Here is a 27,513-nt window from a genome sequence, read left to right as displayed (position 1 = left end):
CTACCTTCTACTCCATCCCATCACCTAATCAAACTAACCGAATAACTAAAACCAAATACATCTGAAAGCTGGATTCACCTGGCCCTTTACCTCAGTCTAGGAGCCATATCCACCTTGTTTCCCTCACTCCCTCACTCTTCCTCTGTGTGACTGAGACACTGTGGTTTAATCTGGATTGACCCTGCGTGGAGGAGACAGAGCTGCAGCAGCAAGAACAACAGCATCAGGCCTGGCTCCAGAGCATTGCAGAGAAAGACAATCTGGTACCTATCAGCAAGCCGGCCTCAGAGCACTATGACGACGAGGAAGAGGAGGATGAAGATGAGGAGGGTAGTGAAGAGGACTCAGAGGTTGATGAGGACATGCAGGACATGGATGAGATGAATAGCTACAATGAGTCACCTGATGATGGAGAGGTCAGTGAGGTGGAATAGAAGGCAATGAACAGGATCAGGACCAGTGGATGATCTAGGTAGACCAGGCAGGGTGGCCTCAGGGAAATTCCAGGCCATGCCAATTTACCCTGCACCCCCTGCAGAACCAGCTGATTGCCCCAGTGCCCGAAAGCTCACCCTTGGGTATCTCTTCAGCTGCTGCCAAGAACTGGTTGGTCTCCTTGTCCCCTCCTAGACCATCACTTTGCCCTTGAATCTCCAGAGCCTGAACCCACCCCACATTTCTGCCCATTACCTCACCCCTTGGTTGCCGAGTATAGTCTCTTTCTAACTCCCATTAATAAAGACACAGGATTGATTTAAAAAAAAAAAAAAGTCACTTAGGGGGCTTTTTTAAAATGAAAATTTCCAGATCCCTCTTACCCCAAAAAATTCTGGTGGGGAGGGGATACCAGTCGGCATTTTTAACCAGCATCCTAGGTGATTCTGAGGTGGACTACTCTGTTGAGAAAGAGACCTGGTGGGGCGCCTGGGTGGCTCAGTCTGTTGAGTGTCGACTTTGGCTCAGGTCATGATCTCACTGTGCGTGAGTTCAAGCCCCGCGTCGGGCTCCATGCTGACAGCTCAGAGCCTGCTTCAGATTCTGTGTCTCCCTCTCTCTCTGCCCCTCCCCTGCTCATGCTCTGTCTGTCTCTCTGTCAAAGATAAATAAACATTAAAAAAAATTAAAAAAGGAAAGAAAGAGACCTAGTATTAGATGTTAGAAAATGACTATTTAGGGGCACCTGGGTAGCTCAGTCAGTTAAGCCACTCTTGATTTTCAGTTCAGGCTGTGATCCCAGGCTCGTGGGATCTAACCTTAGTGTTAGTCTCCATGCTTAGCATGGAGCCTGCTTAAGATATTCTCCCTTCCTCCCTCCCTCCCTCCCCGGGGGGGGCGGTGGGGCCCCCCCCCCCCCATTCCACCCTAAAAATTTTTTAGAAAAAAGGAAAATGACTACTTAGGAATCAGACAATGTTATTTAGTGAACCAGAGTATTATTTATGTAGTGTTGGATAAAACATGCTTCACTGGTTATAAAACAAAAAATTTACTTTTAGTTTTTTTGCATTTTTAAAAATTCATAACTTTTTAATCAGTGTTTATGATATATAAGCGAGGTTAGGCTAATCATTTAACAGTTTATTTTTTACCACAAAAATTCCAGAAGCCACATATTTATTTTGCTAATTAATTTGTTTCTATCTCCAGACTCAATTATCAAAGCATTAAGAGCCAATACATTACATAAAATAATCATGCCACATTACAAATGGAGTTTTCTCTATCATTATTAGATGCCTAGAGTTGAATGTAGACAGTACCTTTAAAAAACTTAGAATCTAATTAAGGTGAGCTCCTTCCTGATGTGGAAATTTATGTGAATGACAGAGTCTCCTTTAGTAAAATTATTTAAACAATCAGAACTGTTGGCAAGAGAATCCTTTTGTATTTTAAATTCAGTTCATACTTACAATTTGAGCAGTGAAGATGCCATTGGATTTTACTACAGACTGAGATTGAAACTTGCTAATCCAGGGTTTCTCCACCCTGTGCATTAAATCAGGCAGCCCCGAAGGGTCTTGGTAGTCCAGTGTTTATAACATCCTTCTTTACCTGCTAATCGACCTCACTTCCTGGATTTCATTCCGTCTAGTTATCAGCTAACAAAAGAACAGCTTTTGGTTCCTGCAGACGCTGGTGAAAAAATAATCATGAGAAAGACATCAACCTTATGCCGTCTTTTTTGTCTGCAAATATAAACTCAGCCATCATACAACTAACAGGTACAGAGGAAAGATACAAGCTCTTTCATGGGAAGAAATTACAGAGAAAATGAGCATCATTTCTCAAGGTTTTTATTTTCCCTGATCTCCAAGTGATGCTGCTGTAATTCTAGCTGCAGTTTTTACCGATCATTCACCACTCAGCAGCTGGTAGAGAAGTAAGACTGCTTGGCAACCACCTGCAGGGCTGCAGAGATGAATTACATTTTCGGGAACAACACACTTCTATACTCTCGCGCCAGTCGAGGAGGCAATACTAGCTCTAGCCATGGCTCAGTAGGCCCAAAGCAGAAACACTGGGCAAAAAAGGGTTCATCAGATGAACTGCAAGCAGAGCCAGAACCTTCACGCTGGCAGCAGATAGTTGCATTTTTCACTCGAAGACACAGCTTTATTGACTGCATCTCGGTAGCCACCAGCTCCACCCAGGTAACATACCACTTGTTGAAATTATTTTCAGTATATTTCGGTTTATGTTTACTTTGCAAATGTGTTAGTATAAATTTCTTGTTATTAAAAATATAGTCTTCTGCACTGAAACCTTGGATACGCAGAAATGTATGTTTTCAGTCCATCTATGTAGGTCTTTAGCATGAAAGAGGAAACAAAAAATATTTTCTCTTTTGCTCTTATGTAATACCAAACAAAACAGTCTCTGATTCTGTTGAGGGACTTCTCTAAAAATACAAACCATTGATACATAAATTAAAATGTAAATTAATAATGCTTGTCTCCTTATTTTTAGACTTAAATCCTGTAAACTATGATGTCTAACCAAAGAAAATACCCGTTTGTTTAGCTTTTGTATGTCATAAGATATGCTGGGGAGATTGTTATGGTACAGAAACAGAAGATAATTTGAAATATTTTTATTTTCTAGTGTTTTGAGAATAAATGGAGTAGTTGGCTATTGCTATATATACTTATATCTTAAAAAGTTATATTAAATTATGGTTTATTCAAATAAATATATATTTGTATAAATATACATTCTATAATATACATTATATAAATATACATTATCTAGGGTTAATTTAAAAGCATTAAACTTGTGAAATTACACAATTGTAGGAATCTTTTTTCAAATAGTCAATTGACAGTTTTTAAAGAGATGACCAAGCACTAAAAATCTTCCAAATTAAAAAAAAAACAAAACACATAAAACCAAATCTTTTTGAGGAAATGAGTTTTGAAAATAGTGGGAAAATAGAAAATTAATAATAATTTAGGTGATGAAATATTTATTTGGCATTAAAGGAGGTTGAGAGCTATTCATATTTTAAAATACTTTAATAGATACTCATTCAACTTTAGTAAAAATGAAAAGATAAGAAATAGTCATATAAAAATAAGGAGAATGCTTTTGTCATTTGACATCAGTAATAATAAAATTCATACACATATCCCAGTGCTTTTTAAAAATACATTTCTTTAAAGCCATCTCTTTTTTTATTAGAAGCAGCACAATAAATATAAACTGTCAACAGCTTCTTTGTTGCTTTTGATTACTTGAATTGTCTTTCAGTAGTTTTAATTTTAAAATAATGTCATATTTCTTACGTGATAAATTGTACTTATTTTGCTTACATGTGTGAAAGAAATGGAATTACTGGATTAGGGAGTCATAATTGTTTTTAGGTACTGATATTAGTTATAATCAAAACTTCTTCAGAAGCAACAATATGATTTAACTCTTAGGTTGACTACTGCCCAAAGAATTTAACTAACTTGATTTTTACTACAGTTGCACATACCAAAAAGAGATGCAAAGACTAAGGCTTGGTGTTGTTATTCATTATAGATTAATCTTAAATGAATATTTTTTCCATTGTCAGTAAAAAAAGATAGACTTAAAACTTACATGTAGTTTATATAAATAAACAGTACTGTATATGTATACATACACATACATGCTACCACGGATACATAATTCATCTTATTAGGGGCATACAAATGAAAAGACAAGCAAAGTAGTTCACATATAAAACTATTGAAACCAATGAATTATATTACAGTTAGGAGTTGGAGAAAAAGTTGCTATTGCACTAAAATAGAAATAAATACAATAGTTTTCAATAAAAACACTATTTGCAATTAATCCTACAAAGCCATTTAAAATTTTATTTTTCTCCCATTTGTTTCAGGTCATTTGTGTATACTGATACATGACTTAGTTTTTATTTCTTTCACATCTCTTTTTGTTACTTTTTCGTTATCTTTGTATTTCATCTCTAGAAATGTAGACATGAGGTCAGAGGTTTTAGCTTTTATTTCTCCTGCTCTAGCGTGCCATCATATCATTTTTCATTCTATGGGTTTTTCTAACTGATGAGTCAGGTATTTTGTGTATCCAAGTCTTTTCTTATAACTCACTGGAATTCATTTTACTGGATAAAATACAATAGGACTGAGATAGAACGTTAGACATATTTTGGTCTTGGTTGATGCTAGAATACATTTTTCTGTTTCATCTACTGACCCATGGCTTGCAGTTTTATTTTGTAGCACCAGAAGGATTTACATATTGTTATAAGCAACGTAGATTAATGAAATTTCATAATATATTGAGCATATGCTACATATCTTTGAAGATAGTACATGATAGTGTTTTGTTCTGCAACTGATAAATAATAGCACTGATTACCAGGTCTCCTGTTTCACTGTTGTTAGAAATATTTTTTCTAAGATTTGATAGCAAGATTAACTTTGAATCTAATTCCTTATAACTATGCAGCATGATACTTTTAGCAGTTTGGAGAATTGCTATTAAACGAAGTTTTGTTAATTTGAAAGTCATTACTCTGATTTAATATCCCCCCAAATATCCTTTATAAATAAAAAGAAAATTTATTTACTTTAAAAATTCATTTAAATTGCTTGTGTGATGGAAATACTCACGTTAATAACTCAGATTATATGCCAGGTTCTACTGTAATATCTGGAACTTAGTATGAAGTCATTAATGTCTTTTTAAATGATAAGGAAGCTAAGTGGTTATAAACTTTGGCAAGACCCCCAGCTTCTAGGATAGGGCATGGCATATATTTGGTGCTCCATAAATGTTTATGGAATTATTTTCCATTTCAGTTACCAAGAACCTTTTTAGTTTGTGGCCTTCCAGAATACAGCACCTAATCCAAAACCTCCTGGGTACCTATTTTTATTTTCCTTCCCTCACAAGTGCCTTTAGTTCTTCACAGTAGCCTATTTCTTTCTGTACTTCCCTTTTCTTCCCTTCCATTCTTAGTATTTCCTTGAAGCCACACAAATCCCCCATGTACCTGATTTCCTCACCCCTTTGAATCTCTACCCAGTGATGATAACTACACAGCTTACAAACTATTTCTCATTTTTGTCATTTGATTATATCCCAGAAGTTTACATTGGATTTGTTTTGTTTTGTTTTAATGTTAAATTAAGATGAGTTTCTAATTATTTTACTCTGGTTTAAGTTTTTTCTATTTTGTGCTTCATTCTACGTAAGTTCTTAATTTTGAATAATACAGAAAAACAGTGCTTCAAGCGCTCATTTCCTTACCTCAGAATTCCCTCTATTCTTCCTGTTAGGGTCACTTAATGCCAACCTTCCCCGACTTATATAGTGCACTCAGCTCACTTCCAGTCTAGGACCAATTTATATATTTATGAGGGTTTTAAAGAACTCCAGCACAGTATTTCTAGTCTTTGCTATACTTGATTAGCTCCTAGGTAAAAAGTTTTGCCTATTGGGCGATACTAGTGTTTATTAATGAGTATAGTAGTTATATAAACTTTGAACAGCTGTGAAGTGGTAGGTCACTTTGAATGTGTGTTTAGCAACTGTTCCTATATTTTGGACTACTTGAAAATCCCTAACATGGATCAGTGTAAATAATCAAACAGGATTCCACCCTCCCCCAGACAAATGACATGCCTAATGAAGCAGAAAACAACACAGTTCTTTTCTTGGGAGTGAATGGAACAGACATGATGACTTGTCATAACTGAAGAAGAACAATAAAATTTTAATAAGAGTTGAATAGTCTACTTTTTAAGAGGAAAAATCCTGTCCTACATTAACATACAGGAAAACACTTTTCAGATACCCATGTGGGAAAATATATAGGCTAATTTGTATTAAAAGAGTATTATTTGTCCTAAGCAGATGCATTCTAGATTATAAAAGGCTTAATTTGTAGAGTTGTGCATTGGACATACTGTCCAAAAAATGAAGATAATATTATCAACCTCATTAAGTTAATTGTTATTAAGTGATTTAATATATGTATCATACTTAGTGCCTAGTAGCTATTATTTTATTATATTATTATATTGCTTAACTTTGATAATCCATGGACAAATTCACATGTAGGTAATTAGGAGTTACAGCACCTAGAGTAGTGCATTTTTTATTCATTCAGTAAATAGTGTTGATGGAATAAGTTAGCTGTAAGTACAAGCCATGCACTTTTTTAAGAACCCCAGACCTCAACATCTTTAACTGTAGGATGTAAGGAAGGGGCCCCAAAGAGCACCTCAGTTCTTGGGTGAGACCACCAACTCCTTTACTTTGCCTTTCCCAACATTCCCTTAGACAGATTGCCAAACCAGTCACAAATAAACAACTAAATTTAATTGATTATTCACCTTTACCAAGCTTTCCTAAGCATACCTTCAGAACTAATTTTCTACCCTATATCCCTTTTGAACTTAATCACCACAAAAAGTACAAATATTCCTGATCATTCTCATTCATTTTCTTATCTCTGAGTGATTCAGGGGTATCTCTAATCTGTTTTAAACTCCCCATTTCTCTCTACCCTCCCAAGCCCTTTTAGTCTGCCCTTTAGAACTCCCAATTTGTCATCACCAAAATTTCCTTTACCCTACAGCTCTTCTCTGTTGGTTCATCTCACCCTTTTTTCGCTCATTGACGCCTGGCATTCCTCTGAGGATACTGGGTTGTTTTTTTTTTTTTTCTATAGTCCTCTGGAAAAGTGGAGCTTTTATCTGTCACATCTCATGCACCATGGGACCAGCAAGTGGAGTTGATGTCTCCCTTGCTTCCATTGTGCTTCCAATGTGCTTCCATTGATATTTATGGATGGTTGTACCTCCTCTCTCTTTGAAAAAAAAATGTAGGTGCCATCAGACAGTATTTTCTGCTTCCCATCCTTTTCTAGTCATCTACATTTCTCTCAGTCACTCCCACTCATTAATGATTTGAACAACTGGTTTACTGTCTTTTCTTGTCCACTAATCCTGTAATTTTTCTAAGTGAGTTTCAGTATCCTTGTATAATTTATCCAAAATCTTGACTTCTCAATTCTTTGATCTCCTTACCTCTAGAAATCTTGTTTTTTCTTTCACTTGAGTGACACACTTAAATAGTTATATTTAGGACCTCAGTACCATTGACTGTAGCACTTACAAAATCTCAGTTGCAAGCATTTCAGACTATCTGACTAGCACTTTCTTTCTTTTTAGCTCACTTCCCCTACTACAATGATTTTCTTTTTTTATCTTCTGAAGACCTTCAGCTCAACTTTTTATTATCTATCACTCCTTTCATGCTCTAACTTCTCTCCTTGCCTTGTTCATTTTCCTTGGTCCATGACTATAAATACTGCCTTTCATTATCTCAACTTTCTTGCCCCTCTGTCACTTCATTGATAAGATTCAACCTTTGTTAATTGCAACTCTGCCTCCTTCACACTGGCTCCAAAGCTGCACATTAAATTTCCAATACCCATTTCCTGGCCCTCATTTTTAGTTGATGATCTTACTCTGTATGCCGGGCCTGTTAAAATAAATGATCTATCTGTGTTCTTAAAGCTCATCCTTTACTTCTGCTCTGTATCTTAGTCCCTTTAACTATTATTTAGGGACTTCTGAAATTCTCTGTTCTTCACTACATTATCTGTCTTTCCCCCTATACTGAATTTTCTCATCAGCATATGTGCCTTTTATAATACCTCTCATTAAAACAACCAACCAAGGGCACCCAGGTGGCTCAGTTGGGTATGCATCTGACTTCGGCTCAGGTCACGATCTCATGGTTTGTAGGTTTGAGCCCCGCGTCAGGCTCTGTGCTGACAGCTTGGAGCCTGGAGCTTGCTTCAGATTCTGTGTCTCCCTCTGTCTCTGCCCCTCCCCTGCTCCAGCTCTCTCTCTGTTTCTCAAAAATAAACAAACGTTAAAAAAAAATTTTTTTTTGAAAACAACCAACCAGAAACTCTTTTTTGGAGTAGGTTTTCAAATCCAGTGATCAGTTCACAGTTTTTGTTTTACTTGAAGCCATAACAGCTTTTACACAATTGACTATTCCCTCCTTTAAATTCTTTTCTCATTTGACTTTTGAACACCACCCTTCTGATACTCTCCCAACCTCATTTTCTTTGGCAGTATCCTCCTCCTCTTCCTACTGCTAACCAAGTGCCTGGGGACTCAGTCCTTGAACTTCTCTCTTTTTATATTCACATTTCAGGTGATGTCATCCAGTCTTGTGCCTTTAAATAACATCAGTATTTGTTTTAGCCCACAGCGAATCCTTGTACATTAGACTTGTATATCTTCTTACTCAGTATCTCTACTTGAATTAAGTTTCTGAAGGCTAACAAGTCAAAAACAATCTCTAGTTTTATTGTTCTCCCCATCTTCTTTCATCATCGCCCACTGAGATGCTGGAGACAGAAACTCTAATCATTTTCTATTATTTTTTTCCTTTGGTCCACATTCGGTCTAACAGCAAATCCTATTGGATCTATGTCCAGGTTATATTTATGATCTGACCACTTTTTGCCATTTCTAAAACTACTAAATTCAAATTATTTTTTTCCTGAACTACAGCAGTAGCCTTCTAACTGGTTCCCCATCTTCATTCTTTGGAGAATAAACTGTTAAGAGCAACAGTCTGTTCACTCGTCAACCAGCATCCTCGTTTCAGAGTGTCAATACCTTGTTTTTAACCCTTCCATGACTTTCAGTCCAATTTATAATAAAAGCCTAAATCCTTATTTACCGTGGACCAAAAGTCCATGACAGTACCTCCAATCCTACTTCATACTGCTCCCTCACTTATTCTACTGGGTATACTGGCCTTGTTCCTGTTCCTCAAATATATCAAATGAGGCCATCTCAGAGCCTTTATCTTGATGTTCTCTTCTCTCTGCCTGTAACATTCTTTTTCCTAGATATTCTCATGGTTTATTCCCTCATCACCTTCAGATATCTGCTTATCTATTGCCTTCTCACAGGGCCTTCCAAGATTCTTATCCAAGGTTGCAGGTACGCATTCACTCCAGACATTATTCTCTCTTCTTACCTTTAAAAAATTTTTTTCTTTGTAGCGTTTAATACTACCTGTTTCTTTTTTACTGTAAATTTTTCATTTGTCTGAATTCTCCCTTAGACCTTCTGGGAAACATATTACACTTTATCTAGTGTTATCCTGATCCTCTAGCTGATGATTCTCTTCTTAGTTACCCGTTTGGGAAGAAATACACAAGAGGAGGTGAGGCAGGGAGAGAAGAGGGAAACCATTCAATTTCCTTATAATTAGGAAGACTGTGTAACTCATCAATCAAACGGGAGTACTTTTGATGGAAAGAAAGAACTATTAATAATTAAAGTGGGACAACAGGCATAAAAACAGATTTACCAGGCAAACAGAGGCATATGGTACATCATTTATAGCCATTTATCTGCTGGTTTTTCGCACCAGGCAGCAAGTTTAAATAGTCACACCAAGACATCTCCACCTTGGACCATTCTGGATTGGCCTAATCTTTCGAAATACATGTTTCACACATTTAGACTCATGCCTAATGATAGTTGTATTTTGAGGTGATCAAATTTATATATTTTTCTTCATCTCTAAGGAATAAACTTGGTTACATTCAATAATATACTGCCTTTATATTAAACTAGAACATGTAGAGAGTAGACCGTCCTCTTAAAATACTTTGGAAATGCGAACTCTGATAGGATAGTTTCTAGGAGAATAGTTAAGAATGGGTTAGGATAGGGGTACCTGGATGGCTCAGTCTGTTAAGCGTTGGACTTCAGCTCAGGTCATGATCTCACAGTTCATGGGTCTGAGCTCCGTGTTAGGCTCTGTGCTGACAGCTCAGAGCCTGGAGCCTGCTTCAGATTCTGTGTCTCCCCCTCTCTCTCTGCTCCTCCCCCGCTCATGCTCTCTTTCTCAAAAATAATAAACACTAAGAAAAAAATTTTAATAGGTTAGAATAAAAACTATTATACTGGTTGTGAGATGCAGCCTCTTGGCAAAGTTTAATTGCCCATTCAAAAGGTCATTAAGGAAAAAAAAAAAACCAAAAGGTCATTAAGTCCAAATGGTAAGATTGATACCATGACTCAGATTTAGAAGTTAATTGTTCCCCTTTTCAACTGAAGAACGTTATGGAATTTCTTACAGGGAACCTATATGTACCCACTAAAAATTTGTTCAAGTGATGTTTAATACCCAGTCATTTGTACAATAGAAAACTTGAGAAAAGTATAGAGATGAAGATTAAACAAAAAATAGTTTACAATGGTTATAGAAGCCTTTAAAAGATACCAAATTTGACTAAACAGTCCAGCATTTGCACTCCTTGGTATTAATCTAAATGAGTTGAAGACTTATGTCCACGTGAAAACCTGCATACACGTTTATAGCACCTTTATTTATAATTGCTAGAATTTGGAAGCAACCAAAATGTCCTTCAGTAGGTGAATGGATAAATAAACTGTGGTACATCCAGATAGAGGAATTTATTTAGCACTAAAAAGAAATTAAAAGACATGGAGGGACCTTAAATGCATTTTACCAAGTGAATGAAGCCAATCTGAAAAGGCTATATACCCTGTCCTTCAACTATTTGACATTCTGGAAAAGGCAAAACTATGGAGACAGTACAAAGATCGGTGGTTGCCTAGGGTTAGGGAAGAGGTAAGGATGAAAAGGTAGAACAAAGAGAATTTTTGGAACAGTGATACTGTTCTGTATATTGGTAGATAGATGTCATGAATTTGCTAAAACCCAAAGAATGTCCACTAAGAAGTGTCCACTAAGAGTGAACTGTGAACTTAGGGTAATTGTGATGTATCAATGTAGGTTCATCATTTGTACAAATGTACCACTGTGGTGGAAAATGTTGATAATGGGGAATTATGCATGTGTGTGGGCATAGGTTATATGGGAATTCTGTACTTTATGCTCAATTTTACTTTGAACCTAGAAACTGCTTTAAAAATTAAAGCCTATTGGGGCTCCTGGGTGGCTCAGTTGGTTAAGCGTCTGACTTCGGCTCAGGTCAGGATCTTGTTCAAGCCCGGCTGAACTCTGAGCCTGGAGCCTGCTGCAGAGTCTGTGTCTACCACCCTCTCTCTGCCTTTCCCCTGCTCACACTCTGTCTTTGTCTCTCTCAAAAATAAGCATTAAAAAAAACCTTAATAAAAAATAAAGCCTATTAAAAATTAATATCTTAATGAATATTAGATTGGCTATAGCTTAAAGAACTAAATAAATGAAATTTGTTTATATAAGCTTTTTATAAATAGGTGTGTTGCATTCATCTTTGTAGCTTCTGTATAGTGTCATGATTGATTATTAGATAGCCCTTTTGTCAAAGACAAATAGGTAGAAAGAGAAACTTCACAAGCTGCAACTTACATGTTTTTAATATATTCAAACAATTTTTAAAGTTAACCTTTAAAATTATGTTTTACTAACAGTGCTAAAAAATTACCCACATGCTTAGGATAAGAGAGTCAGCCTTTCTAACATTTTTGCCCTATTTTCAAGCAGTGTTTGTTTTCATGAGATTCGTACTTCATACCTCTTATCACAACTTATCACAACTGTTTATTTCAGTAATCAGTTGGGTAATGATTCATTTAATATTAGCTGCTGAGTGCTTGGTTTTGGCAGCACACATACTAAAATTGGAACGATGCAGAGTACCACGGCCCCTGTACAAGGATAACACGCAAGTTCGTGAAGCTTCCATATTTTTAAAAAATAGTTTCAAATAGAGAGGAAGGCAAACCATAAGAAACTCTTAAATACAGAAAACAAACTGAGGTTTTGGTGGGGGGGGGGGAGAGGGGGAAAATGGGTGATGAGGATTGAAGAGGGCATTTGTTGGGATGAGCACTGGGTGTTGTCTGTAAGTGATGAATCATGGGAATCTACTGAAGCCAAGAGCACACTGTATACATTACGTTAGCTAATTTGACAGTAAATTATTTTTTTTTTAAAAAGAATATTTTGAAACAAAAGATAGAATCATAGGAGAGAGAGAGGAAAAAGAATTGGTTAATGGGCTGCAGGTACAAATAGATATAGGGATTGGGATATTTATTTTAATGCGAAGCTAAAGGGTGTAGAAAGAGGCTGCTTCATTTGATGTTTTATTTTGTTTTTTGGCCTTAGATTAGGAGATATTTCTGCCATCTTCACACTGTTTCTTTTCACCAGTGAGGCCTTTTCTCCTCCTTTCTATTCTTTTAAGATAAGGCATCTCTATAAATGTTTCTTGATTCCATAATTAAAATTATTCTCTCCTTACATTGTAAACTTTTTCCTTTCTTATAGTACGGTAGAATCTTGTGTTTATCTGATTTTTGTGCCCTAAAATATCTGACTCATCTAGGGGCGCCTGGGTAGCTCGATCAGTTGTGTCCGACTCTTGATTTTAGCTCAGGTCATGAACTCATGGTTGTAAGATCGAGCCCCACACAATGACCATGGAGCATGCTTAAGATTCTCTCCCTCTCTCTCTCTCCTTCTGCCCCTCCGCTCCTTGTGCTCGCTCGCTCTCTCTCTCTCTCTCTCTCTCTCTCTCAAAAAATAAAATTAAATTAAATATTAGCTGCTGAACCAGAAGCTTCACAAGAGCTGGTAATACAAGATGTATGTTTTCTTGTATCGCCAAAGTCTAGCACAATGAATGCACTTGATAAATGTTTGTTGAATGAATAAACAAATGTTTTATATACTTGTTTATTTTCACTTAATCTGATGCTGGCTACAAGGAAATTTGGACCTTCTAAATGTGGTTTGACCACTGTAAATTTCTCAAGCCATTTTTATGTAGAACTATGACTTAAATTTTTTTCAATTTTTTTTAATTTAAAAAAGTCTACAAGATTTTGTAAACATCATGCGTATTTCAAAAGCAATTCAAAGCTGTCTGTGAAAAATTTGAGACATATATATTCTTATACATATGAAGAATTTAAATTCTTACTGTTAAAATTTGACTTAGATTCATTTTCTTTAAAGATTTTTTTCCATGTTATTCTTTGTACTTCCTGGCCCTATTATTTAGATAACATTTCAGTCCTCCATTTTATATCAAAATTTAGAATTTTTATAAAGGTAAAAATAGTTGTTCAGACCATGTGGGAACAGTAGCCTACAATTATCACCTTATTTAACAAACTTTAAATAAGCCAACTGATGTAATAATTTTACAGGCATATGCAAGTCAATCAAGAAAGACTGGACCTTTTTTGTGCAAGTATAAACCAACTGGCAACGACATCTGGAAGCAGTGGAATTTTAGGAAAGCCTAAACACAATTTCTTCTTCCTCTAGATATATGTATTTAGAAGATTTTTTTCCCCTTATGTCTTAAAAGGAGCCCTGTCTATTAGTTCTTTATCCTTCAATAAACCCCAATTTAGTCCCATTTCTGAACAATATTTTTAGTATTTGTGAAATCTAAACAGTGGCTATTGACTGAGCCAGCTCTGGAATGGGAAGCAGTTATTGTTAACGACAGAATGAGACAAATTGGTTGTCTTACAGATTTTTTATTGGTCCTGAAGGAATATTAAGAGATACTCTCTGAGATTTGGATCAAAACAGATCCCAGCCTGGTTTTTCTTTATTTAACTCTGACTAATCTTGGTGGAACCATCTAATGCCTCAAAGCATTATAAATTTGAATAAGAAATCCATTTGAAAGTATTTGGAAAGCGAGAAGGAAAAAAATCCAAAATGCATACCAATCTTAGGAGTTAATTGCTTCAGCTGTACTAAATACCATAGCAAGATTTTGGACGAGTGTGGGAGTGGGAAGCAGACCAAAAATGTCATTTTAATCACTCTTCCTAAACTGAAAGGCTGCATACAGTAAAGATTTTTTTTTTGATAATTCTTTCAATGCTAAGAACACTGCTTTGTTATATAGGCCTTTTAAAAATATATATTTTAAAGAACTATAGATGAAATTTGAAATTTCCATATGTATTATTTTTTTTAATTTTCTACTTCCATATTTTTAGGGGAGGAGTTGCTTATTTATCATAGAGTAAGCATTGCAGCAGAATTAAAACAACTGTAGTTAGTAAAAACTAGCCTAGATATCTTGAAGTCTTTTTCTGTTTTTTTTTCCATCAATCTAATCAGCCTTTTTTTCTGTTTTTAAACCACGAAAATGGGAGTCAGCACAAATCCAGCCTGCCACCTGTTATTGTAAATAAAGTTTCATTGGAACACAGCTATGCCTATTTGTGTATTGCCAATGGCTACTTTCAAGCTACTACAGCACAGTTGAGTAGTTGTAACAGAAATTGCATGGTCCATAAGGTCTAAAATATGTATTACCTGGCCCTTTTTAGAAAATGTTTGCCAGTCCTTGAGCTAAGGATTGATGAAGTATTTTGTTTCTTTTCTATGATATTATATATTGTCTTTGCAGTAAAATATGATAGTAACATAACTCCTTCTGAAGTATTTTAAAGACACAGTGTAGTATACTGGTTGAGCAAACTGTCTCTAGAAGATGGTAGCCTGAGTTTTAAATCTCTGTTCTCCCATTTACTACCCATGGCACCTTGAACAAATACACCTGAATTCTCAGAGTCTGTTTCCTCCACCTATAGAAAATAGGGATGAAAGGGGCGCCTGGGTGGCGCAGTCGGTTGAGCGTCCGACTTCAGCCAGGTCACGATCTCGTGGTCCGTGGGTTCGAGCCCCACGTCAGGCTCTGGGCTGATGGCTCAGAGCCTGGAGCCTGTTTCTGATTCTGTGTCTCCCTCTCTCTCTGCCCCTCCCCCCGTTCATGCTCTGTCTCTCTCTGTCCCAAAAATAAATAAACGTTGAAAAAAAAAAAATTAAAAAAAAAAAAAAAAGAAAATAGGGATGAAAATGTTTCCTGCATCAAGATTTAGTGAGAATTAAATGAGACAGTATAAGCAAAACCCTTATAATACCTGATCTCATCATCATTACCATCTTTATCACCACCATTATCATTAGTTCCACCAAATATTCTGGTTTTTTAAGTAAGGAATCTAGAGATAGGAGAACAACCTAATATAGAGTGATAAAGAATTATGTATGTTTTAGCCAGAGTATTAGTAACCTTGACAAGGGTCCAGCCAGGAAAACAGGAACTATAGCAAGTATTTTAACAGAATGCAATATAGGGGGGTAGTTAAAAAAGAATTGGAGAACTGAAAAGGAAAAATGAAAACACCAAAGTAAAACAGAGATAGTAACCACAGGAAGCAGCTACCACATGTGGTAGGGGCCTAGGGGCAAGTTGATATTAGTAGAACCTAGAAGTTTGGAAGATGAGCACCACAGGTTTTAAATGCAAGCTGTCAATGAGAAATACTTCCTAATACAGTTTTAAAAAGAAAGAAAGAGATGAAGGACTCCTGGCTGGCTCAGTCAGAAGAGCATGTAACTCTTGATGTTATAGTTGTGAGTTCCAACCCTACATTGGGTGTAGAGATTACTTAAAAATAAAATATTAGAAAAAGAGAGAGAGAGATGCAAATCTACTGAACAAATGTACTTGAGCAAGACATGTTTATTTTCAAATAGGACATTATTAGGCAATTAGCTATTGCTAGATAAAGGACAACATTAAATTGGCAATATTTTGACTTTTTTATATCTTGAAACTTCTAAGTTCATCAATGATAGAACATCTTGTTGAACACCTTCTGATTGTAGTGGCTACCCAAGCACACAAAAAGTCTTTTAGCAGTATCTGCTGTATATATTTGATATTTGAATTAAGTCATGAAAGAAGTAATAGAATTGAGCCATGTGAATATCTGGGGCAAGAGCATTGTAGGCAGTGGAATAGTAAATGAAAGTCTTGAGACCAGAACATGTTTAGGATATTTGGGGAACAGGAGGGAGGTCAGTATGGCTGAAACACTAAGTGGTAGGAGAATGGAAGAAAGGCAGCAGGGGCTGGAATCGTTAGGGATTTATAGAAGAATGAATAGAATAGGGTAAATGCATGATTATTATTAAGGACTGAGAGCCCATTTTTTGTTTCAATCATGAAAGTCCATGGTTGTGCAGGTTTCTCTAACCATATTCTGATAAAAAATCGGGTTAAAAAAAAGTATATTGCAGTTGGTAGTTTCATACCTATGTATTAAAGTATAAGTATAAAGTATAAGTATATGTATTAAAGTATAAGTAATCATATCTTTAAATCCAACTTTAAAGTCTCTGTTTACTTTAAATTTTTAGTGGTTGTTAACTCATCCTTCTACCAGTACAGAGTGACCAGCTGAATGCTGATAGAATGCCATTTTCTCATAATAAAAGGATGATAAACTTTAACTCAGTATCCTGAATCTTGTAAGCAGAAATAGATTCATGAATCAGGTAATCTGTCTGTGTAAAGTAACAGATTTTTACCCATGTTTCTGTAATATGATTATTAATCATTAGGTCTATTTTCCTATCTCCCCTTTGCTATTTTAAAATCAAAACTTTGTAATTTAACACCTTAGTGATTTGTTTTAAAATGTATCTAGTTTATTGACATTTGCTTCTGAGATAATTATGACATGGATGTCCCATACAGCTTGTTCAAATAACATTTTTTTTCCACTGCACCAATTTATATTGAAGGTGTCCACAGTAACTGTGGCAGAAAAGTCATTTGAATCAAAAAGAATCAGATTTAAATAATGAAAAACACCTTTATTCTGAAGATACTGGACTCCTGTTGAGTACAGTGATTCCCAAGCAGAGTTTTGATAAATCTACTGTACTGTATTTTATCTTTATATTAACATGCAAAAAAAAACTTGCCAGGTTTTTGTGTTTTGTTTTGTTTTCTGCCCCCCCCCCTTCTAAGATAGCTTCTTTGACATTACATCAGAGAAACATATCTCATTGTGGCATAGTGGATCTCCAAACAAAAGAATTTGGATTAAGAATATTATCTATGCCATATAAAAACAAAATATAAGCTACTTACTAACACAACTGGCACAAGAGTAATTACTTTTCCTTGTTGTGTAAGATATCGATAACAAAAGATTTGCTAATTCATATATTTTATTTTCCCTAAGTGTGGTGTAAATCTTTGTGAGTATTCTAAGCTCGGTTTACCTCATTCATGTAACATGTTAGTGTAAGATATAAACAATTGTAAATTATCCTGTAGTGTGGCTTCAGTTAGCTTTCTTCAGAGTTTCATCTTATGCTATGAAAGTCATTTTAATAAATAATTTAATGAGAAAACATTTGAAAATGTATTCAGAGAGCCTTGCAAGTCTTTTACACTTGGGTCTAACTATAATGGAAAAGATCATTTTTAGTGGCCATTGTGGGTGTTATTCTTAATAGTCCTTCCTCACTCCTTACTTCCCATTAGTTACCAGATAATACCAGTTGTACATTCAAAATCTATCTTGATTTGACTACTCATCCCCATTTTCACTATCACTACCATTTGGTTTAAGCCACTGATGACCTCTCAGGTGGATTATCACAGCATTCTCCTAATTATCCTTTCTGTCTCTTCTTGTATCAGTCAGGATTCATATGCACATATAAGAACTGTTTTAACTATTTTAAGCATAATGCAATTTAGTAAAGGTAGGCTCACTCATTCATTCCTGAATTGATTCCTGAGTGTATACTGAATTGGTTATTACAGCTCTACTGGTTATCAGCTGTGGCTAGGAAATTGTGTATTGATATGTCATTTGTTTTCGAAGACTTTCTCAGCAGGATTTACCTTCTTAAAGAAGAGGCAGGGACATTTGTTACTGAATGAATGGCAGTGAAAGAGGGTAGTGCATGGTGATGTGCAGTACACTTTATGCACGTGGCTATACCTAAATTAGGCTTCAGACTACTTTTATGAAAATCAGTTACATTTCAAAAGCTGTTTTCATCATTTTAAGATCTTACATTAAAATGTAAAACTATGAAGAAATTTCTCTAAAAATGATTGTGAAACACTTTTCCATAAGCTGTCAGTTTGATACTGGCATAGAAAAAGCACTTTTAAAATATGTGCGATCCAATTATTTTACAGGAATTTATAATTTTCTGCAGTGTTCTTTGAGATACTGTTAATATTATAGCCTCTGTTGTCATGGAAACAAGTCTCTGAAGGCAGCCTCAGAGACTAATGATTCTATGGTGTTGCTATGGATAGAAACAACTGAGACCGTTGTTAGTCACATGGTCATGATTAAAAAAAACAAAACAAAACTCTTTGGAGCTGATCTTATTGAGTGATACAAATGGAGCAGGAAAAGGATGATGGTATATAATAGTCACCATTGTCTAATGAAACATGTATATAAGAGCTTTCAAGTTTAAAATGCTTATGTTGAATTCCTCCTTTTCTGTAATAACCCAAATATAATGGTTAGTGTATTTTGCTATCTCATTATTTATTTGAGAATCTTAAGCATGACATTTCCAATTTAGAATCTTCTACAACTCCCCAGAATTCTACCCTGTTCTCATTTGTGCCCTTAAAATATCCTCTTACCTCTTCATTTCACAGTGTTACTGGATATAACATCTATGCTCTTCCTCATTACTCAACCTTCATTTGATTATCTATTATTTGTTTAGGGCTGTATTTTTGTTTCAGATGAACTAAATGAATTATTTTGTTGTTCTGTAATTCTTTGTTACCTGAAGTTGTTATGAGCTAAGGCTAGAAAATTTTATATATTGATATGTCATTTGTTTTTGAAGGCTTTTCTCAGAAGGGTTTGCTTCTCTTAAGAAACTGGCAGAGGCATATGTTCTTTTCAAAGTACTTGCCCTATACAGAAGAGGGAGGGAGGGTGGATTCAGATAGTATAAGTTGTTTTACGATTTTTAAAAAAATGGTATTTAGATCCTTATTTAAAGGAGATAAATTTTTTAAAGACACTTAGAGCCAGTTTGAATGTAATATTAAAGGATTTATAGTTTATCATAAAGGGTTTTAGAGAGCTACTGCCCAGTGGAGGAAATTTTCATGCTTGACCTTGAAAGTTGACATAAGCATTTAGCTTTGACTTATTTTAATATTAAAATAGATCATTAATCAACTAATATCTGACCCTATTAAAGAGGCATAAGGAAACTTTGAGAGGTGATAGATATGTCTGCTACCTTAATTGTGGTGATGGTTTCACAGATAATGCATATGTTCACACTCTACAAGTTGTATACATTAAATATGTGCAGTTTTTTGTATATCAATTATACCTCAACAAAGCTGCTAAAAAAAATAAAACTGAAATTACAAAAAAATAATGATAAACTTTAGACTTTTTTTCTTTGATACTTTGGATGACTAAAGCCAGTTATTTTGTAGTGTATCAGATGTTCAGTGATTAGATTCAGGTTATGCATCTTCGATTGGAATTTCTCAGAAGTGATATGCTCTTATTATAGCCTATCAGCATGATTTTGATTTGTGCCATCCCTGGTGATGTTAACTCTGATTAAGATAGTATCTGTTAGAGAAGCACCTGGGTGGCTCAGTCGGTTAAGGGTCCAACTCTTGGTTTCGGCTCAGGTCGTGATTTCAAGGCTTTGTGGATTCAAGCCCCGCATCAGGATTGCTTGGAATTCTCTGTCTCTGCCTCTCGCCCACTTGTGCTGTGTCTGCCTCTCTCAAAATAAAGAAATAAACTTAAAAAAAAAAAAAAAGGTAGTACCTACTAGATTTCTTTACTGTAATTAATAAAAGCTTTTAAGAGAGATAACTTGTGTGCATCCATGTGTCCTTTTTAAATTTTCATCTGCTGGAATGAAATAGAAGGTTCCTTCAGCAGCAGTGGAATTTTTGCATCTATTGATGTATGTATTATTACTGTGTAATACATAGTAATATATTATTACTGTGATGGTTGCCAAATGATTTTGTAATTCCATAATTCCTTATACATTTTTTAGTTGGCATTCTACTCTAAGGAAATGCTCTCTCTTCTGTTCATGTGTTCTTGTAATTATTAAATCAGTATGGACTCTTGGAATCCTGTTTTTATATAGTGGATTGTATGCTATTGTTATCTTTATTTTGATTCTCAAATTGTTCCTGGTCTGACTGATGAAAACCCTTCAAGCTAACTTCTGTGTCTTTTGTCATGCCTTCATTATTCCTTGAGGAGTTCTATATTTTCTGGCACAACAAGATGTTTTAGATTCATATTATACTTGGCTAAGTTTTAGCACTGGACTCAGCCATTTCTCCAAAGACTCCTATATTGTTTTGTTTTTTGTTTTTTTTATTTCAGAATATATATTTAGAAACCATAATCTGAGTGATAGGTGTGTTCAGGCTATTGGAGTGTTACTGCCCCTAGATACTCTCTGTGGACAGAACAAGGGAATATATGTACATATAAACACACACATTTATGTTTGTATTCCTGTGTTCGTCTATATATATTGAAAACCATGCATTCATGCTAACCTCCAGTTCTATTCTAACTTCTAGTTCTATTCTAAAACCATAGGTATCATGCTAATTTTTTCCCTTTCCATATTTTAACTCCCTTCTCTGACATGAGGAATCTTGCTCCCATTATCTTATTTATTGGATCAAAATCTCCTGTATGTAAGCAATCTCCCATTGACAACCTCCTTACTCTGCTCAAGCTCCAACAAACCCCCTTTTTACTCCATTGAGGCTCCTACACTTCATACCAGACTACTGCTACTGCCACATAGATAATGTCTTTGTCACATTTGGTTTCCAGAAAAACATCAGGCTCCTGGCACCACTCTGCCCATATCCTGCTCAAGCTCCAAGCACCCTGTGCTAGACTGCTGCCACCCCTCTACTCCCTGCATTCAGATGCTGTCTTCACCTGCTTGGTTTCAACAGTCTGTACCTTCCTGTTAAAGAAGTCTCTGCCTACACCAACCAAAGTCATGATGATATTCTATCATTATTATCTTCTAGAAATCTAATTTTCATACTTCCCAATTATGTCAGCAAACAATCTGCAATTAATTATAAGTATTGTGTAAGCAGAGATGGGATTCATTTCATTTTCTGTGTTTATACCTAGGTGATCAAGTGGCAGCTCTTTTAAAACTATCTTTTTCTTATACTTCATTATAAATTTGGAGTCAGAACCTCTGGGTTTTCAAACATTTTTAAAAAGTCATATAAGTATTCCACTGAAAATTGATTAGCATTTAAGTTATTCATTTTAAACTTATAATATGGAATTTGAAGACTTTTTTGTATGGAAATAATATATAATTGGTGACTGGAGTCCCAAGCCAGACCTACAGGGGCTTTATTGACATACAGACTGTTCTTACAGATGATTTTTAATTGTTGTATAATATTTAATCTTACATAATTATCATTATTTGTAAATGTAATCATTCCATTCCAGCACCTTTGGATATTTAGGGTATTCCATATTTCCCCAAGTATAAACAATGGTCAGTAGAATGTAATAAGACTATTAGAACATTTGTTTTTTAAATTATTCATTTAGGATAGATTGCCAGAATTAAGTCTAAGCGTTTAGACGTTTTTAAGGCTATAGATAATTGCTGCTAAATTGCTTTCCTTAAAGTTTGTATGAATTTATATTTCCAACAGCAGTGGGAAGGGACCTGTTTCCATGCATTAGAAATTTTATTTTGAGGGGTGCCTGGGTCGCTCAGTCGGTTAAGCATCTGACTTCCGCTCAGGTCATGATCTCATGGTTCATGGATTCGAGCCCATGTCAGGCTCTATATGGATGGCTCAGAGCTTGGAGCCTACTTTGGATTCTGTGTCTCCCTCTCTCTCTGTCCTTCCCCACTCGCACTCTTTGTCTCTCTCTCTCAAAAATAAATAAACATTAAAAATTTTTTAATTTATTTTGAGGTTTTTTATTGTGGTAAAAGATATATAACAAAATTTTTCATTTTAACCTTTTTAACTGTATAATTCTTTGGCATTAATTGCATTCACGTTGTTGCATCCATCACCATTATCTATCTCCAAAACCTTTTTATCACCTCTCACAGACTCTGTACCATTTAAGCAATAACTTCCATGCTTCTCTCTCCTAACTTCTCTCTCTGGTAACTTCTTTCTATCTCTATGAATATACCTACTCTAAACATTTCATGTAAGTGGAATCCTACAATATTGTCTTTTGTGTCTGGTTAATTTCACCTGAAAACATAATGTTTTCAAAATACATCCATGTTGTAGCATGGGTCAGAATTTCATTCCTCTTTATGACTGAATAATATTCATTATATGTATATACCACATTTTGTTTATCCATTCATCTGTTGATGGATACTTGGGTTATTTCTACCGTGAACAATGATGTAAAGTATCCACGGGGCGCCTAGTTGGCTCAGTCAGTTGAGCGTCCAACTCTATTTCGGCTCAGGTCATGATCTCACGGTCATATCATCAGGCTCCACTCTGGGCTTGGAGCCTGCTTGGTATTCTTTCCCTCTCTTTCTCAATAAATAAATAAACTTCAAAAAAAAAAAAAGTATCCAAGTCCCTGTTTTTAGTTCTTTTGAGTATATACACCTAGGAGTAGAATTGCTGGGTTATGTGGTAATACTATGTAAGGTTAGCTTTTTTTGAGGAACCACCAAACTGTTTTCCACAGCAGCTTACACCTTTTTCCATTCCTACCAGCAGTTTTTGAGGATTTCAGTTTCGGCACATCCTCACCAACACTTGTTTCTTTCTATTTTTGTTTTCCTTTTTTTATTACAGCCTCCTAGTAAGTGTGAAGTGATATATTCTAATTTTGATGTGCATTTCTCTAATTAATAATTTGTTGAGTATCTTTTCATGTGCTTATTGGCCAGTTGTTTATCTCCTTTGGAGAAATGTCTGTTCAAGTCCTTGCCCATTTTTTAATTGTGTTTTTATCTTTTTGTTGTTGGATTTTTATAACCCTCATCAAATGTATGACTTAGAAACATTTTCTCCTATTTTGTAAGTTGTCTTTTCACTTTCTTGATAATGTCCTTTAATGCACAAAAGGTTATAATTCTGATGAAGTCTAATTCATTTATTCTTGTCACTTACGCTTTTGATATGATACTTAAGAATCCGAGGTCATGAAGATTTTACCCCTATGTTTTCTGGTTTTGTTTGTTTTTTTTAATTTTTTTTTTCAATGTTTATTTATTTTTGGGACAGAGAGAGACAGAGCATGAACGGGGGAGGGGCAGAGAGAGAGGGAGACACAGAATCGGAAACAGGCTCCAGGCTCTCAGCCATCAGCCCAGAGCCTGACGCGGGGCTCGAACTCACGGACCGCGAGATCGTGACCTGGCTGAAGTCGGACGCTTAACCGACTGCGCCACCCAGGCGCACCTGTTTTCTGGTTTTATGAGTATGGTTTCAGTGTTTCTATTTTGGTCATTGATTAATTTCTCATTAGTTTTTGTATATGATGCAAGAGTGCTTTGATTTCAATTTTTTTGCATGTGGATATCCAGTTGTCCCAGCACTATTGTTGGAGAATTCATACATTTTTGATAAATTTTAACTGATTGATTTGATAAACAAGAAAGTCAGCATTATAATTTTATTTTGTATTTCTTTGTTAGAAAAAGCATAGTTCTTCAGCAAATTTGTTCTTCTTGTTTTAAGTTTCTTTTAATGCACAGTGTCCTGTTATCAATTTGATTTTAATGTTTTTCTTATATATGTAAGAAAATAACATATCTGTATATGTTATTGGTATGGCAAATGTTTATGAATTCAGTTTACAGGGATTAGGACTTGATACAAAACACCTCTTCTGTGTTCCATTTACATCTTTGTAAAATGAATTGAATCAATCCAGATAAAGTAATTGAGTGTAAAGAAAAATTTGGTTTAAATTATGTCACTAAAGTTCTTACTTTTTAAATTTTTTCCAGAAAATGTCTGGCATATAATAGTTAGTGAATGGTAGTTGAATTAATGACTTTAAAGGCAATTTTAAGGCAGGTTATTACAGTTCTCTTGTAGAGGTCAATAGCATAGATATAAAAAAATGATATAGATTCAGTTTTTAAGTCCTTTGACTGTTTTGTGAATTTCTAAGCCCCAACTGCCTGCCTGTCTGATGGGCTAATAAAATTACATTTCACACCTTGAATACAAGGAGGAAAGCAGTCAGATAGCTTCTGAATGCTGGAAAAATGTTTTGTAGTCTATAAAGTGAGTGTTTTGTCTCCTAGAAGAGGAATATATTCTAGGTCACTATCTTTTATTATTTTCATTTAAACATCTAGAAAGTAGTCACCCATTTTAATTATAGTTATTAAAATTATTAGTAGTCGTATAATGATTTCTAAAGTAATTTCTGGAGAGGATTTTCTCAAAGTTACATATTAATATTTTACTTATTTCTCAGTTATTTCTGAAAACTATACTTTATGACAAACTTTGTTATGTGTTTTTCTTTTATTTTGGTATTTTTCCTGATTTTTTGTCGTTGATGATTTTTAGCCAACAGAAGCTGTACCTCCCTCTTCTCCCACTGTCCCTGTGATCCCTGTCCTGCCAGTCCCTGCTGAGAATACTGTCATCCTACCCACCATACCACAGGTTTTTATTAGTTTCTTTTTTCTTTATAAAAATTTCATTTGCTTTTAATGTTTCATTTATATTCTTTTCAAATTGTTTTAACTGTTTCTTTGTTAGACTTAGTAATTCACTTTGGGGTTCAGTTGGTGTTTTTAGGGAATTAAATATTTGGGATTTAATATAAAATGGGTTCAATACTTGCCATATGTTTAGGTTAACTACGAAATAGGACACAATCTGAACATCATAATATTAAACTCCCTTAGATTCGTTATCATGCCTTTTGTACTTGTAAATTGTTTAAACCGGTTTTTATTTGCTTTAGGAATTTTAGTTTCTAAAGATAATAAAAGTCGTCATCCTCATATTATAGTGGATGTGTCATTTTATATAGCTTTTTTTCCCCGATATATATTTATCTTCTTTGGAAATATTTTTCTATCATTTGGTTAGGTAACATTCACATTTATTAGTTAAAAATAAGAACTCATATATGTAAAGTATGTGGGAACTCTTCTATCTTTGCAACTTTTCTGTAAATTTAAAATTATTCTAAAATAAAATTTTCTTTTTAAAAAGGTAACATATGACAGTCAAAAAATAAAATGAAATAATAGCCAAATGTCAGAGAATCTGAACTTTTTTAGCTTAGGAGCTTTAGTAGTTTTAAAACATTAACAACGTCATTCAAAGTCAAAGTAATGATAGTATTATTCTGTTGTGAACAATCTCAATCTCATACAAAGTACAAATAAATGCATCTTTAGCTATTTTTACTATTACTGATCTGTAGCATAAAATCGAGATAAAAATAGTATGTTTATTGTGTAAACACCGTTTTTTAGGATTTTGGAGGGGGAGAGTGCAGGTGGGGGAAGGGCAGAGAGAGGGGGACACAGGACCTGAAGCAGTCTGCGCTGACAGGCTGATAGCTGTGAGCCCAATTTGGGGCTCGAACTCAGGAACCACGAGATCATGACCTGAGCCGAAGTCAGACGGCTGAGGTCCCCTATTGTGTAAACAGTTTTGAAGTAAATTCCCCGTTGGGAGTAAAAATGGGATCTCAATTGTGATTACTTATCTCAGTGCCCTTCCCCTCCTAAAAAATGAAAATAAATAGGAACAAAATGGGATTCTAGGGGAAATTACAGATACTACACTAAGACTGTAGTCTTTGTATTATGTTTGTATTATGTTACTTCTTTTACATAATCTTTCACCCTTTATGAAAATCATTAAAAATTAAATCATTGTAAAGCCACTAAGAATTTAACAGATAAGTCCAAATGGATTTTTTCCTCTCTGTTGAAGAGAGGAATGGAATTTATAAGTAAAATACAATTCTAAGTAAGCAGCCTATGTGTTATTCTAATAGTGTAACATCTCTTCAAGCATCTAAGATTTAGTAGTATAATATATTTTTTTAAGTAGGGGATTTGAAAGTTTATTTTACTCCTGTCACTTCATCTTCTGATGTTGAGTTTCCTCGAATCCTTTGAAATTTTATAGTAGCTTTTGTTCTTACATTCCATGAGGAACTTGTCCTTTCCTGCTCAGAGACCTCTGATTTATTTACTCCAAGTGTCCCTGACAGCATCACACTACATTTGGAAATTGTGGAGATGTTGCATAGCCTTGTGGTTATAAAGGAGAGGTCTTACAGTCAGATTGATCTAGTTTAGAATTCCAGTCCTACCACTTTACCAGCTGTATAACTCTGAGCAGTTTGCTTAACCACACCGTTTACTCATCTGTAACACTGAAGATGATTGTAATACTAACTTGAGATGTTTTACAGTGATTGGAAGAATAATAATGTATGTGCAACTAGCACATGATCTTGGCTATTCATATTATTAGTGTTATTTCATATTTCTTTGAGACAGTAAACCAGGGAACAAGTTAGAAAAACAAATGAGGGTATGTGCACAAGAGAAAGGCTTATTTGTTCTCCTTAGCCTCATTTTAGGTTTTAAATACACTACGAAAGTGCATGTGGGGTAGATTAATAATTTATGTTGTATAATGTGAGAAGCCTATAGGGTGTGCCTCACTTTCCACAATCAGTAAGCCTTTTCCTGATTAATCAAGTGTAACATGTACATTTTAAAATTAGTAAAACTGGTTAAAATGTCCTCAAATAAATTTGAAAGCCTTACTTAATAGATAACCTAATTTTAACAGTTTTTAATGTTTATTTATTTTTGAGAGAGAAAGTGAGCAGAGGAGGGACAGAGAGAGGGGCCATCAGAGGATCCAAAGCAGGCTCTGTGCTAACAGCAGAGAGCTCAATGCAGAAGCTCAAATTCATAAACTCAAGAACCATGAGATCATGACCTGAGCTGAAGTCAGATGCTTATTAACTGGTTGACCCACCCAGGCACCCCCCTTATTTTACCATTTAAAAAAATTTTTTTTTCAACGTTTATTTATTTTTGGGACAGAGAGAGACAGAGCATGAACGGGGGAGGGGCAGAGAGAGAGGGAGACACAGAATCGGAAACAGGCTC

The 27,513-nt window shown here is 35.1% G+C and overlaps 1 protein-coding gene and 1 non-coding gene across 30 annotated transcripts in view; both read left to right on the top strand.

The window, feature by feature from the left end:
- Positions 1–27,513, top strand: part of DLG1 (discs large MAGUK scaffold protein 1) — a 275,437-nt gene that overhangs the window by 127,685 nt on the left and 120,239 nt on the right. For 13 of the 29 annotated variants that reach the window (XM_040484886.1, XM_040484885.1, XM_040484891.1 and 10 more), the window contains one exon: positions 24,926–25,024. The exons of 10 other annotated variants lie outside the window; for them this stretch is intronic. In XM_040484886.1, coding sequence (XP_040340820.1) covers positions 24,926–25,024 — 99 coding nt within the window. Of the gene's footprint in view, positions 1–2,272; positions 2,652–24,925; positions 25,025–27,513 lie in introns of those variants that run through there. 6 more of the 29 variants (XM_040484912.1, XM_040484910.1, XM_040484905.1 and 3 more) reach the window with 5 other exon arrangements.
- On the top strand, positions 12,119–12,221 carry LOC121036607 (U6 spliceosomal RNA). Its single transcript, XR_005793419.1, has one exon. It is a non-coding gene; the product is annotated as a U6 spliceosomal RNA (small nuclear RNA).

Source organism: Herpailurus yagouaroundi, unplaced genomic scaffold, assembly GCF_014898765.1.
Source record: "Herpailurus yagouaroundi ecotype Mexico unplaced genomic scaffold, PumYag 162, whole genome shotgun sequence".
Lineage (NCBI taxonomy): Eukaryota > Metazoa > Chordata > Mammalia > Carnivora > Felidae > Herpailurus > Herpailurus yagouaroundi.
The sequence above is the reverse complement of the archived record's forward strand: the minus strand, read 5'-3'. Positions and strand labels throughout refer to the sequence as shown.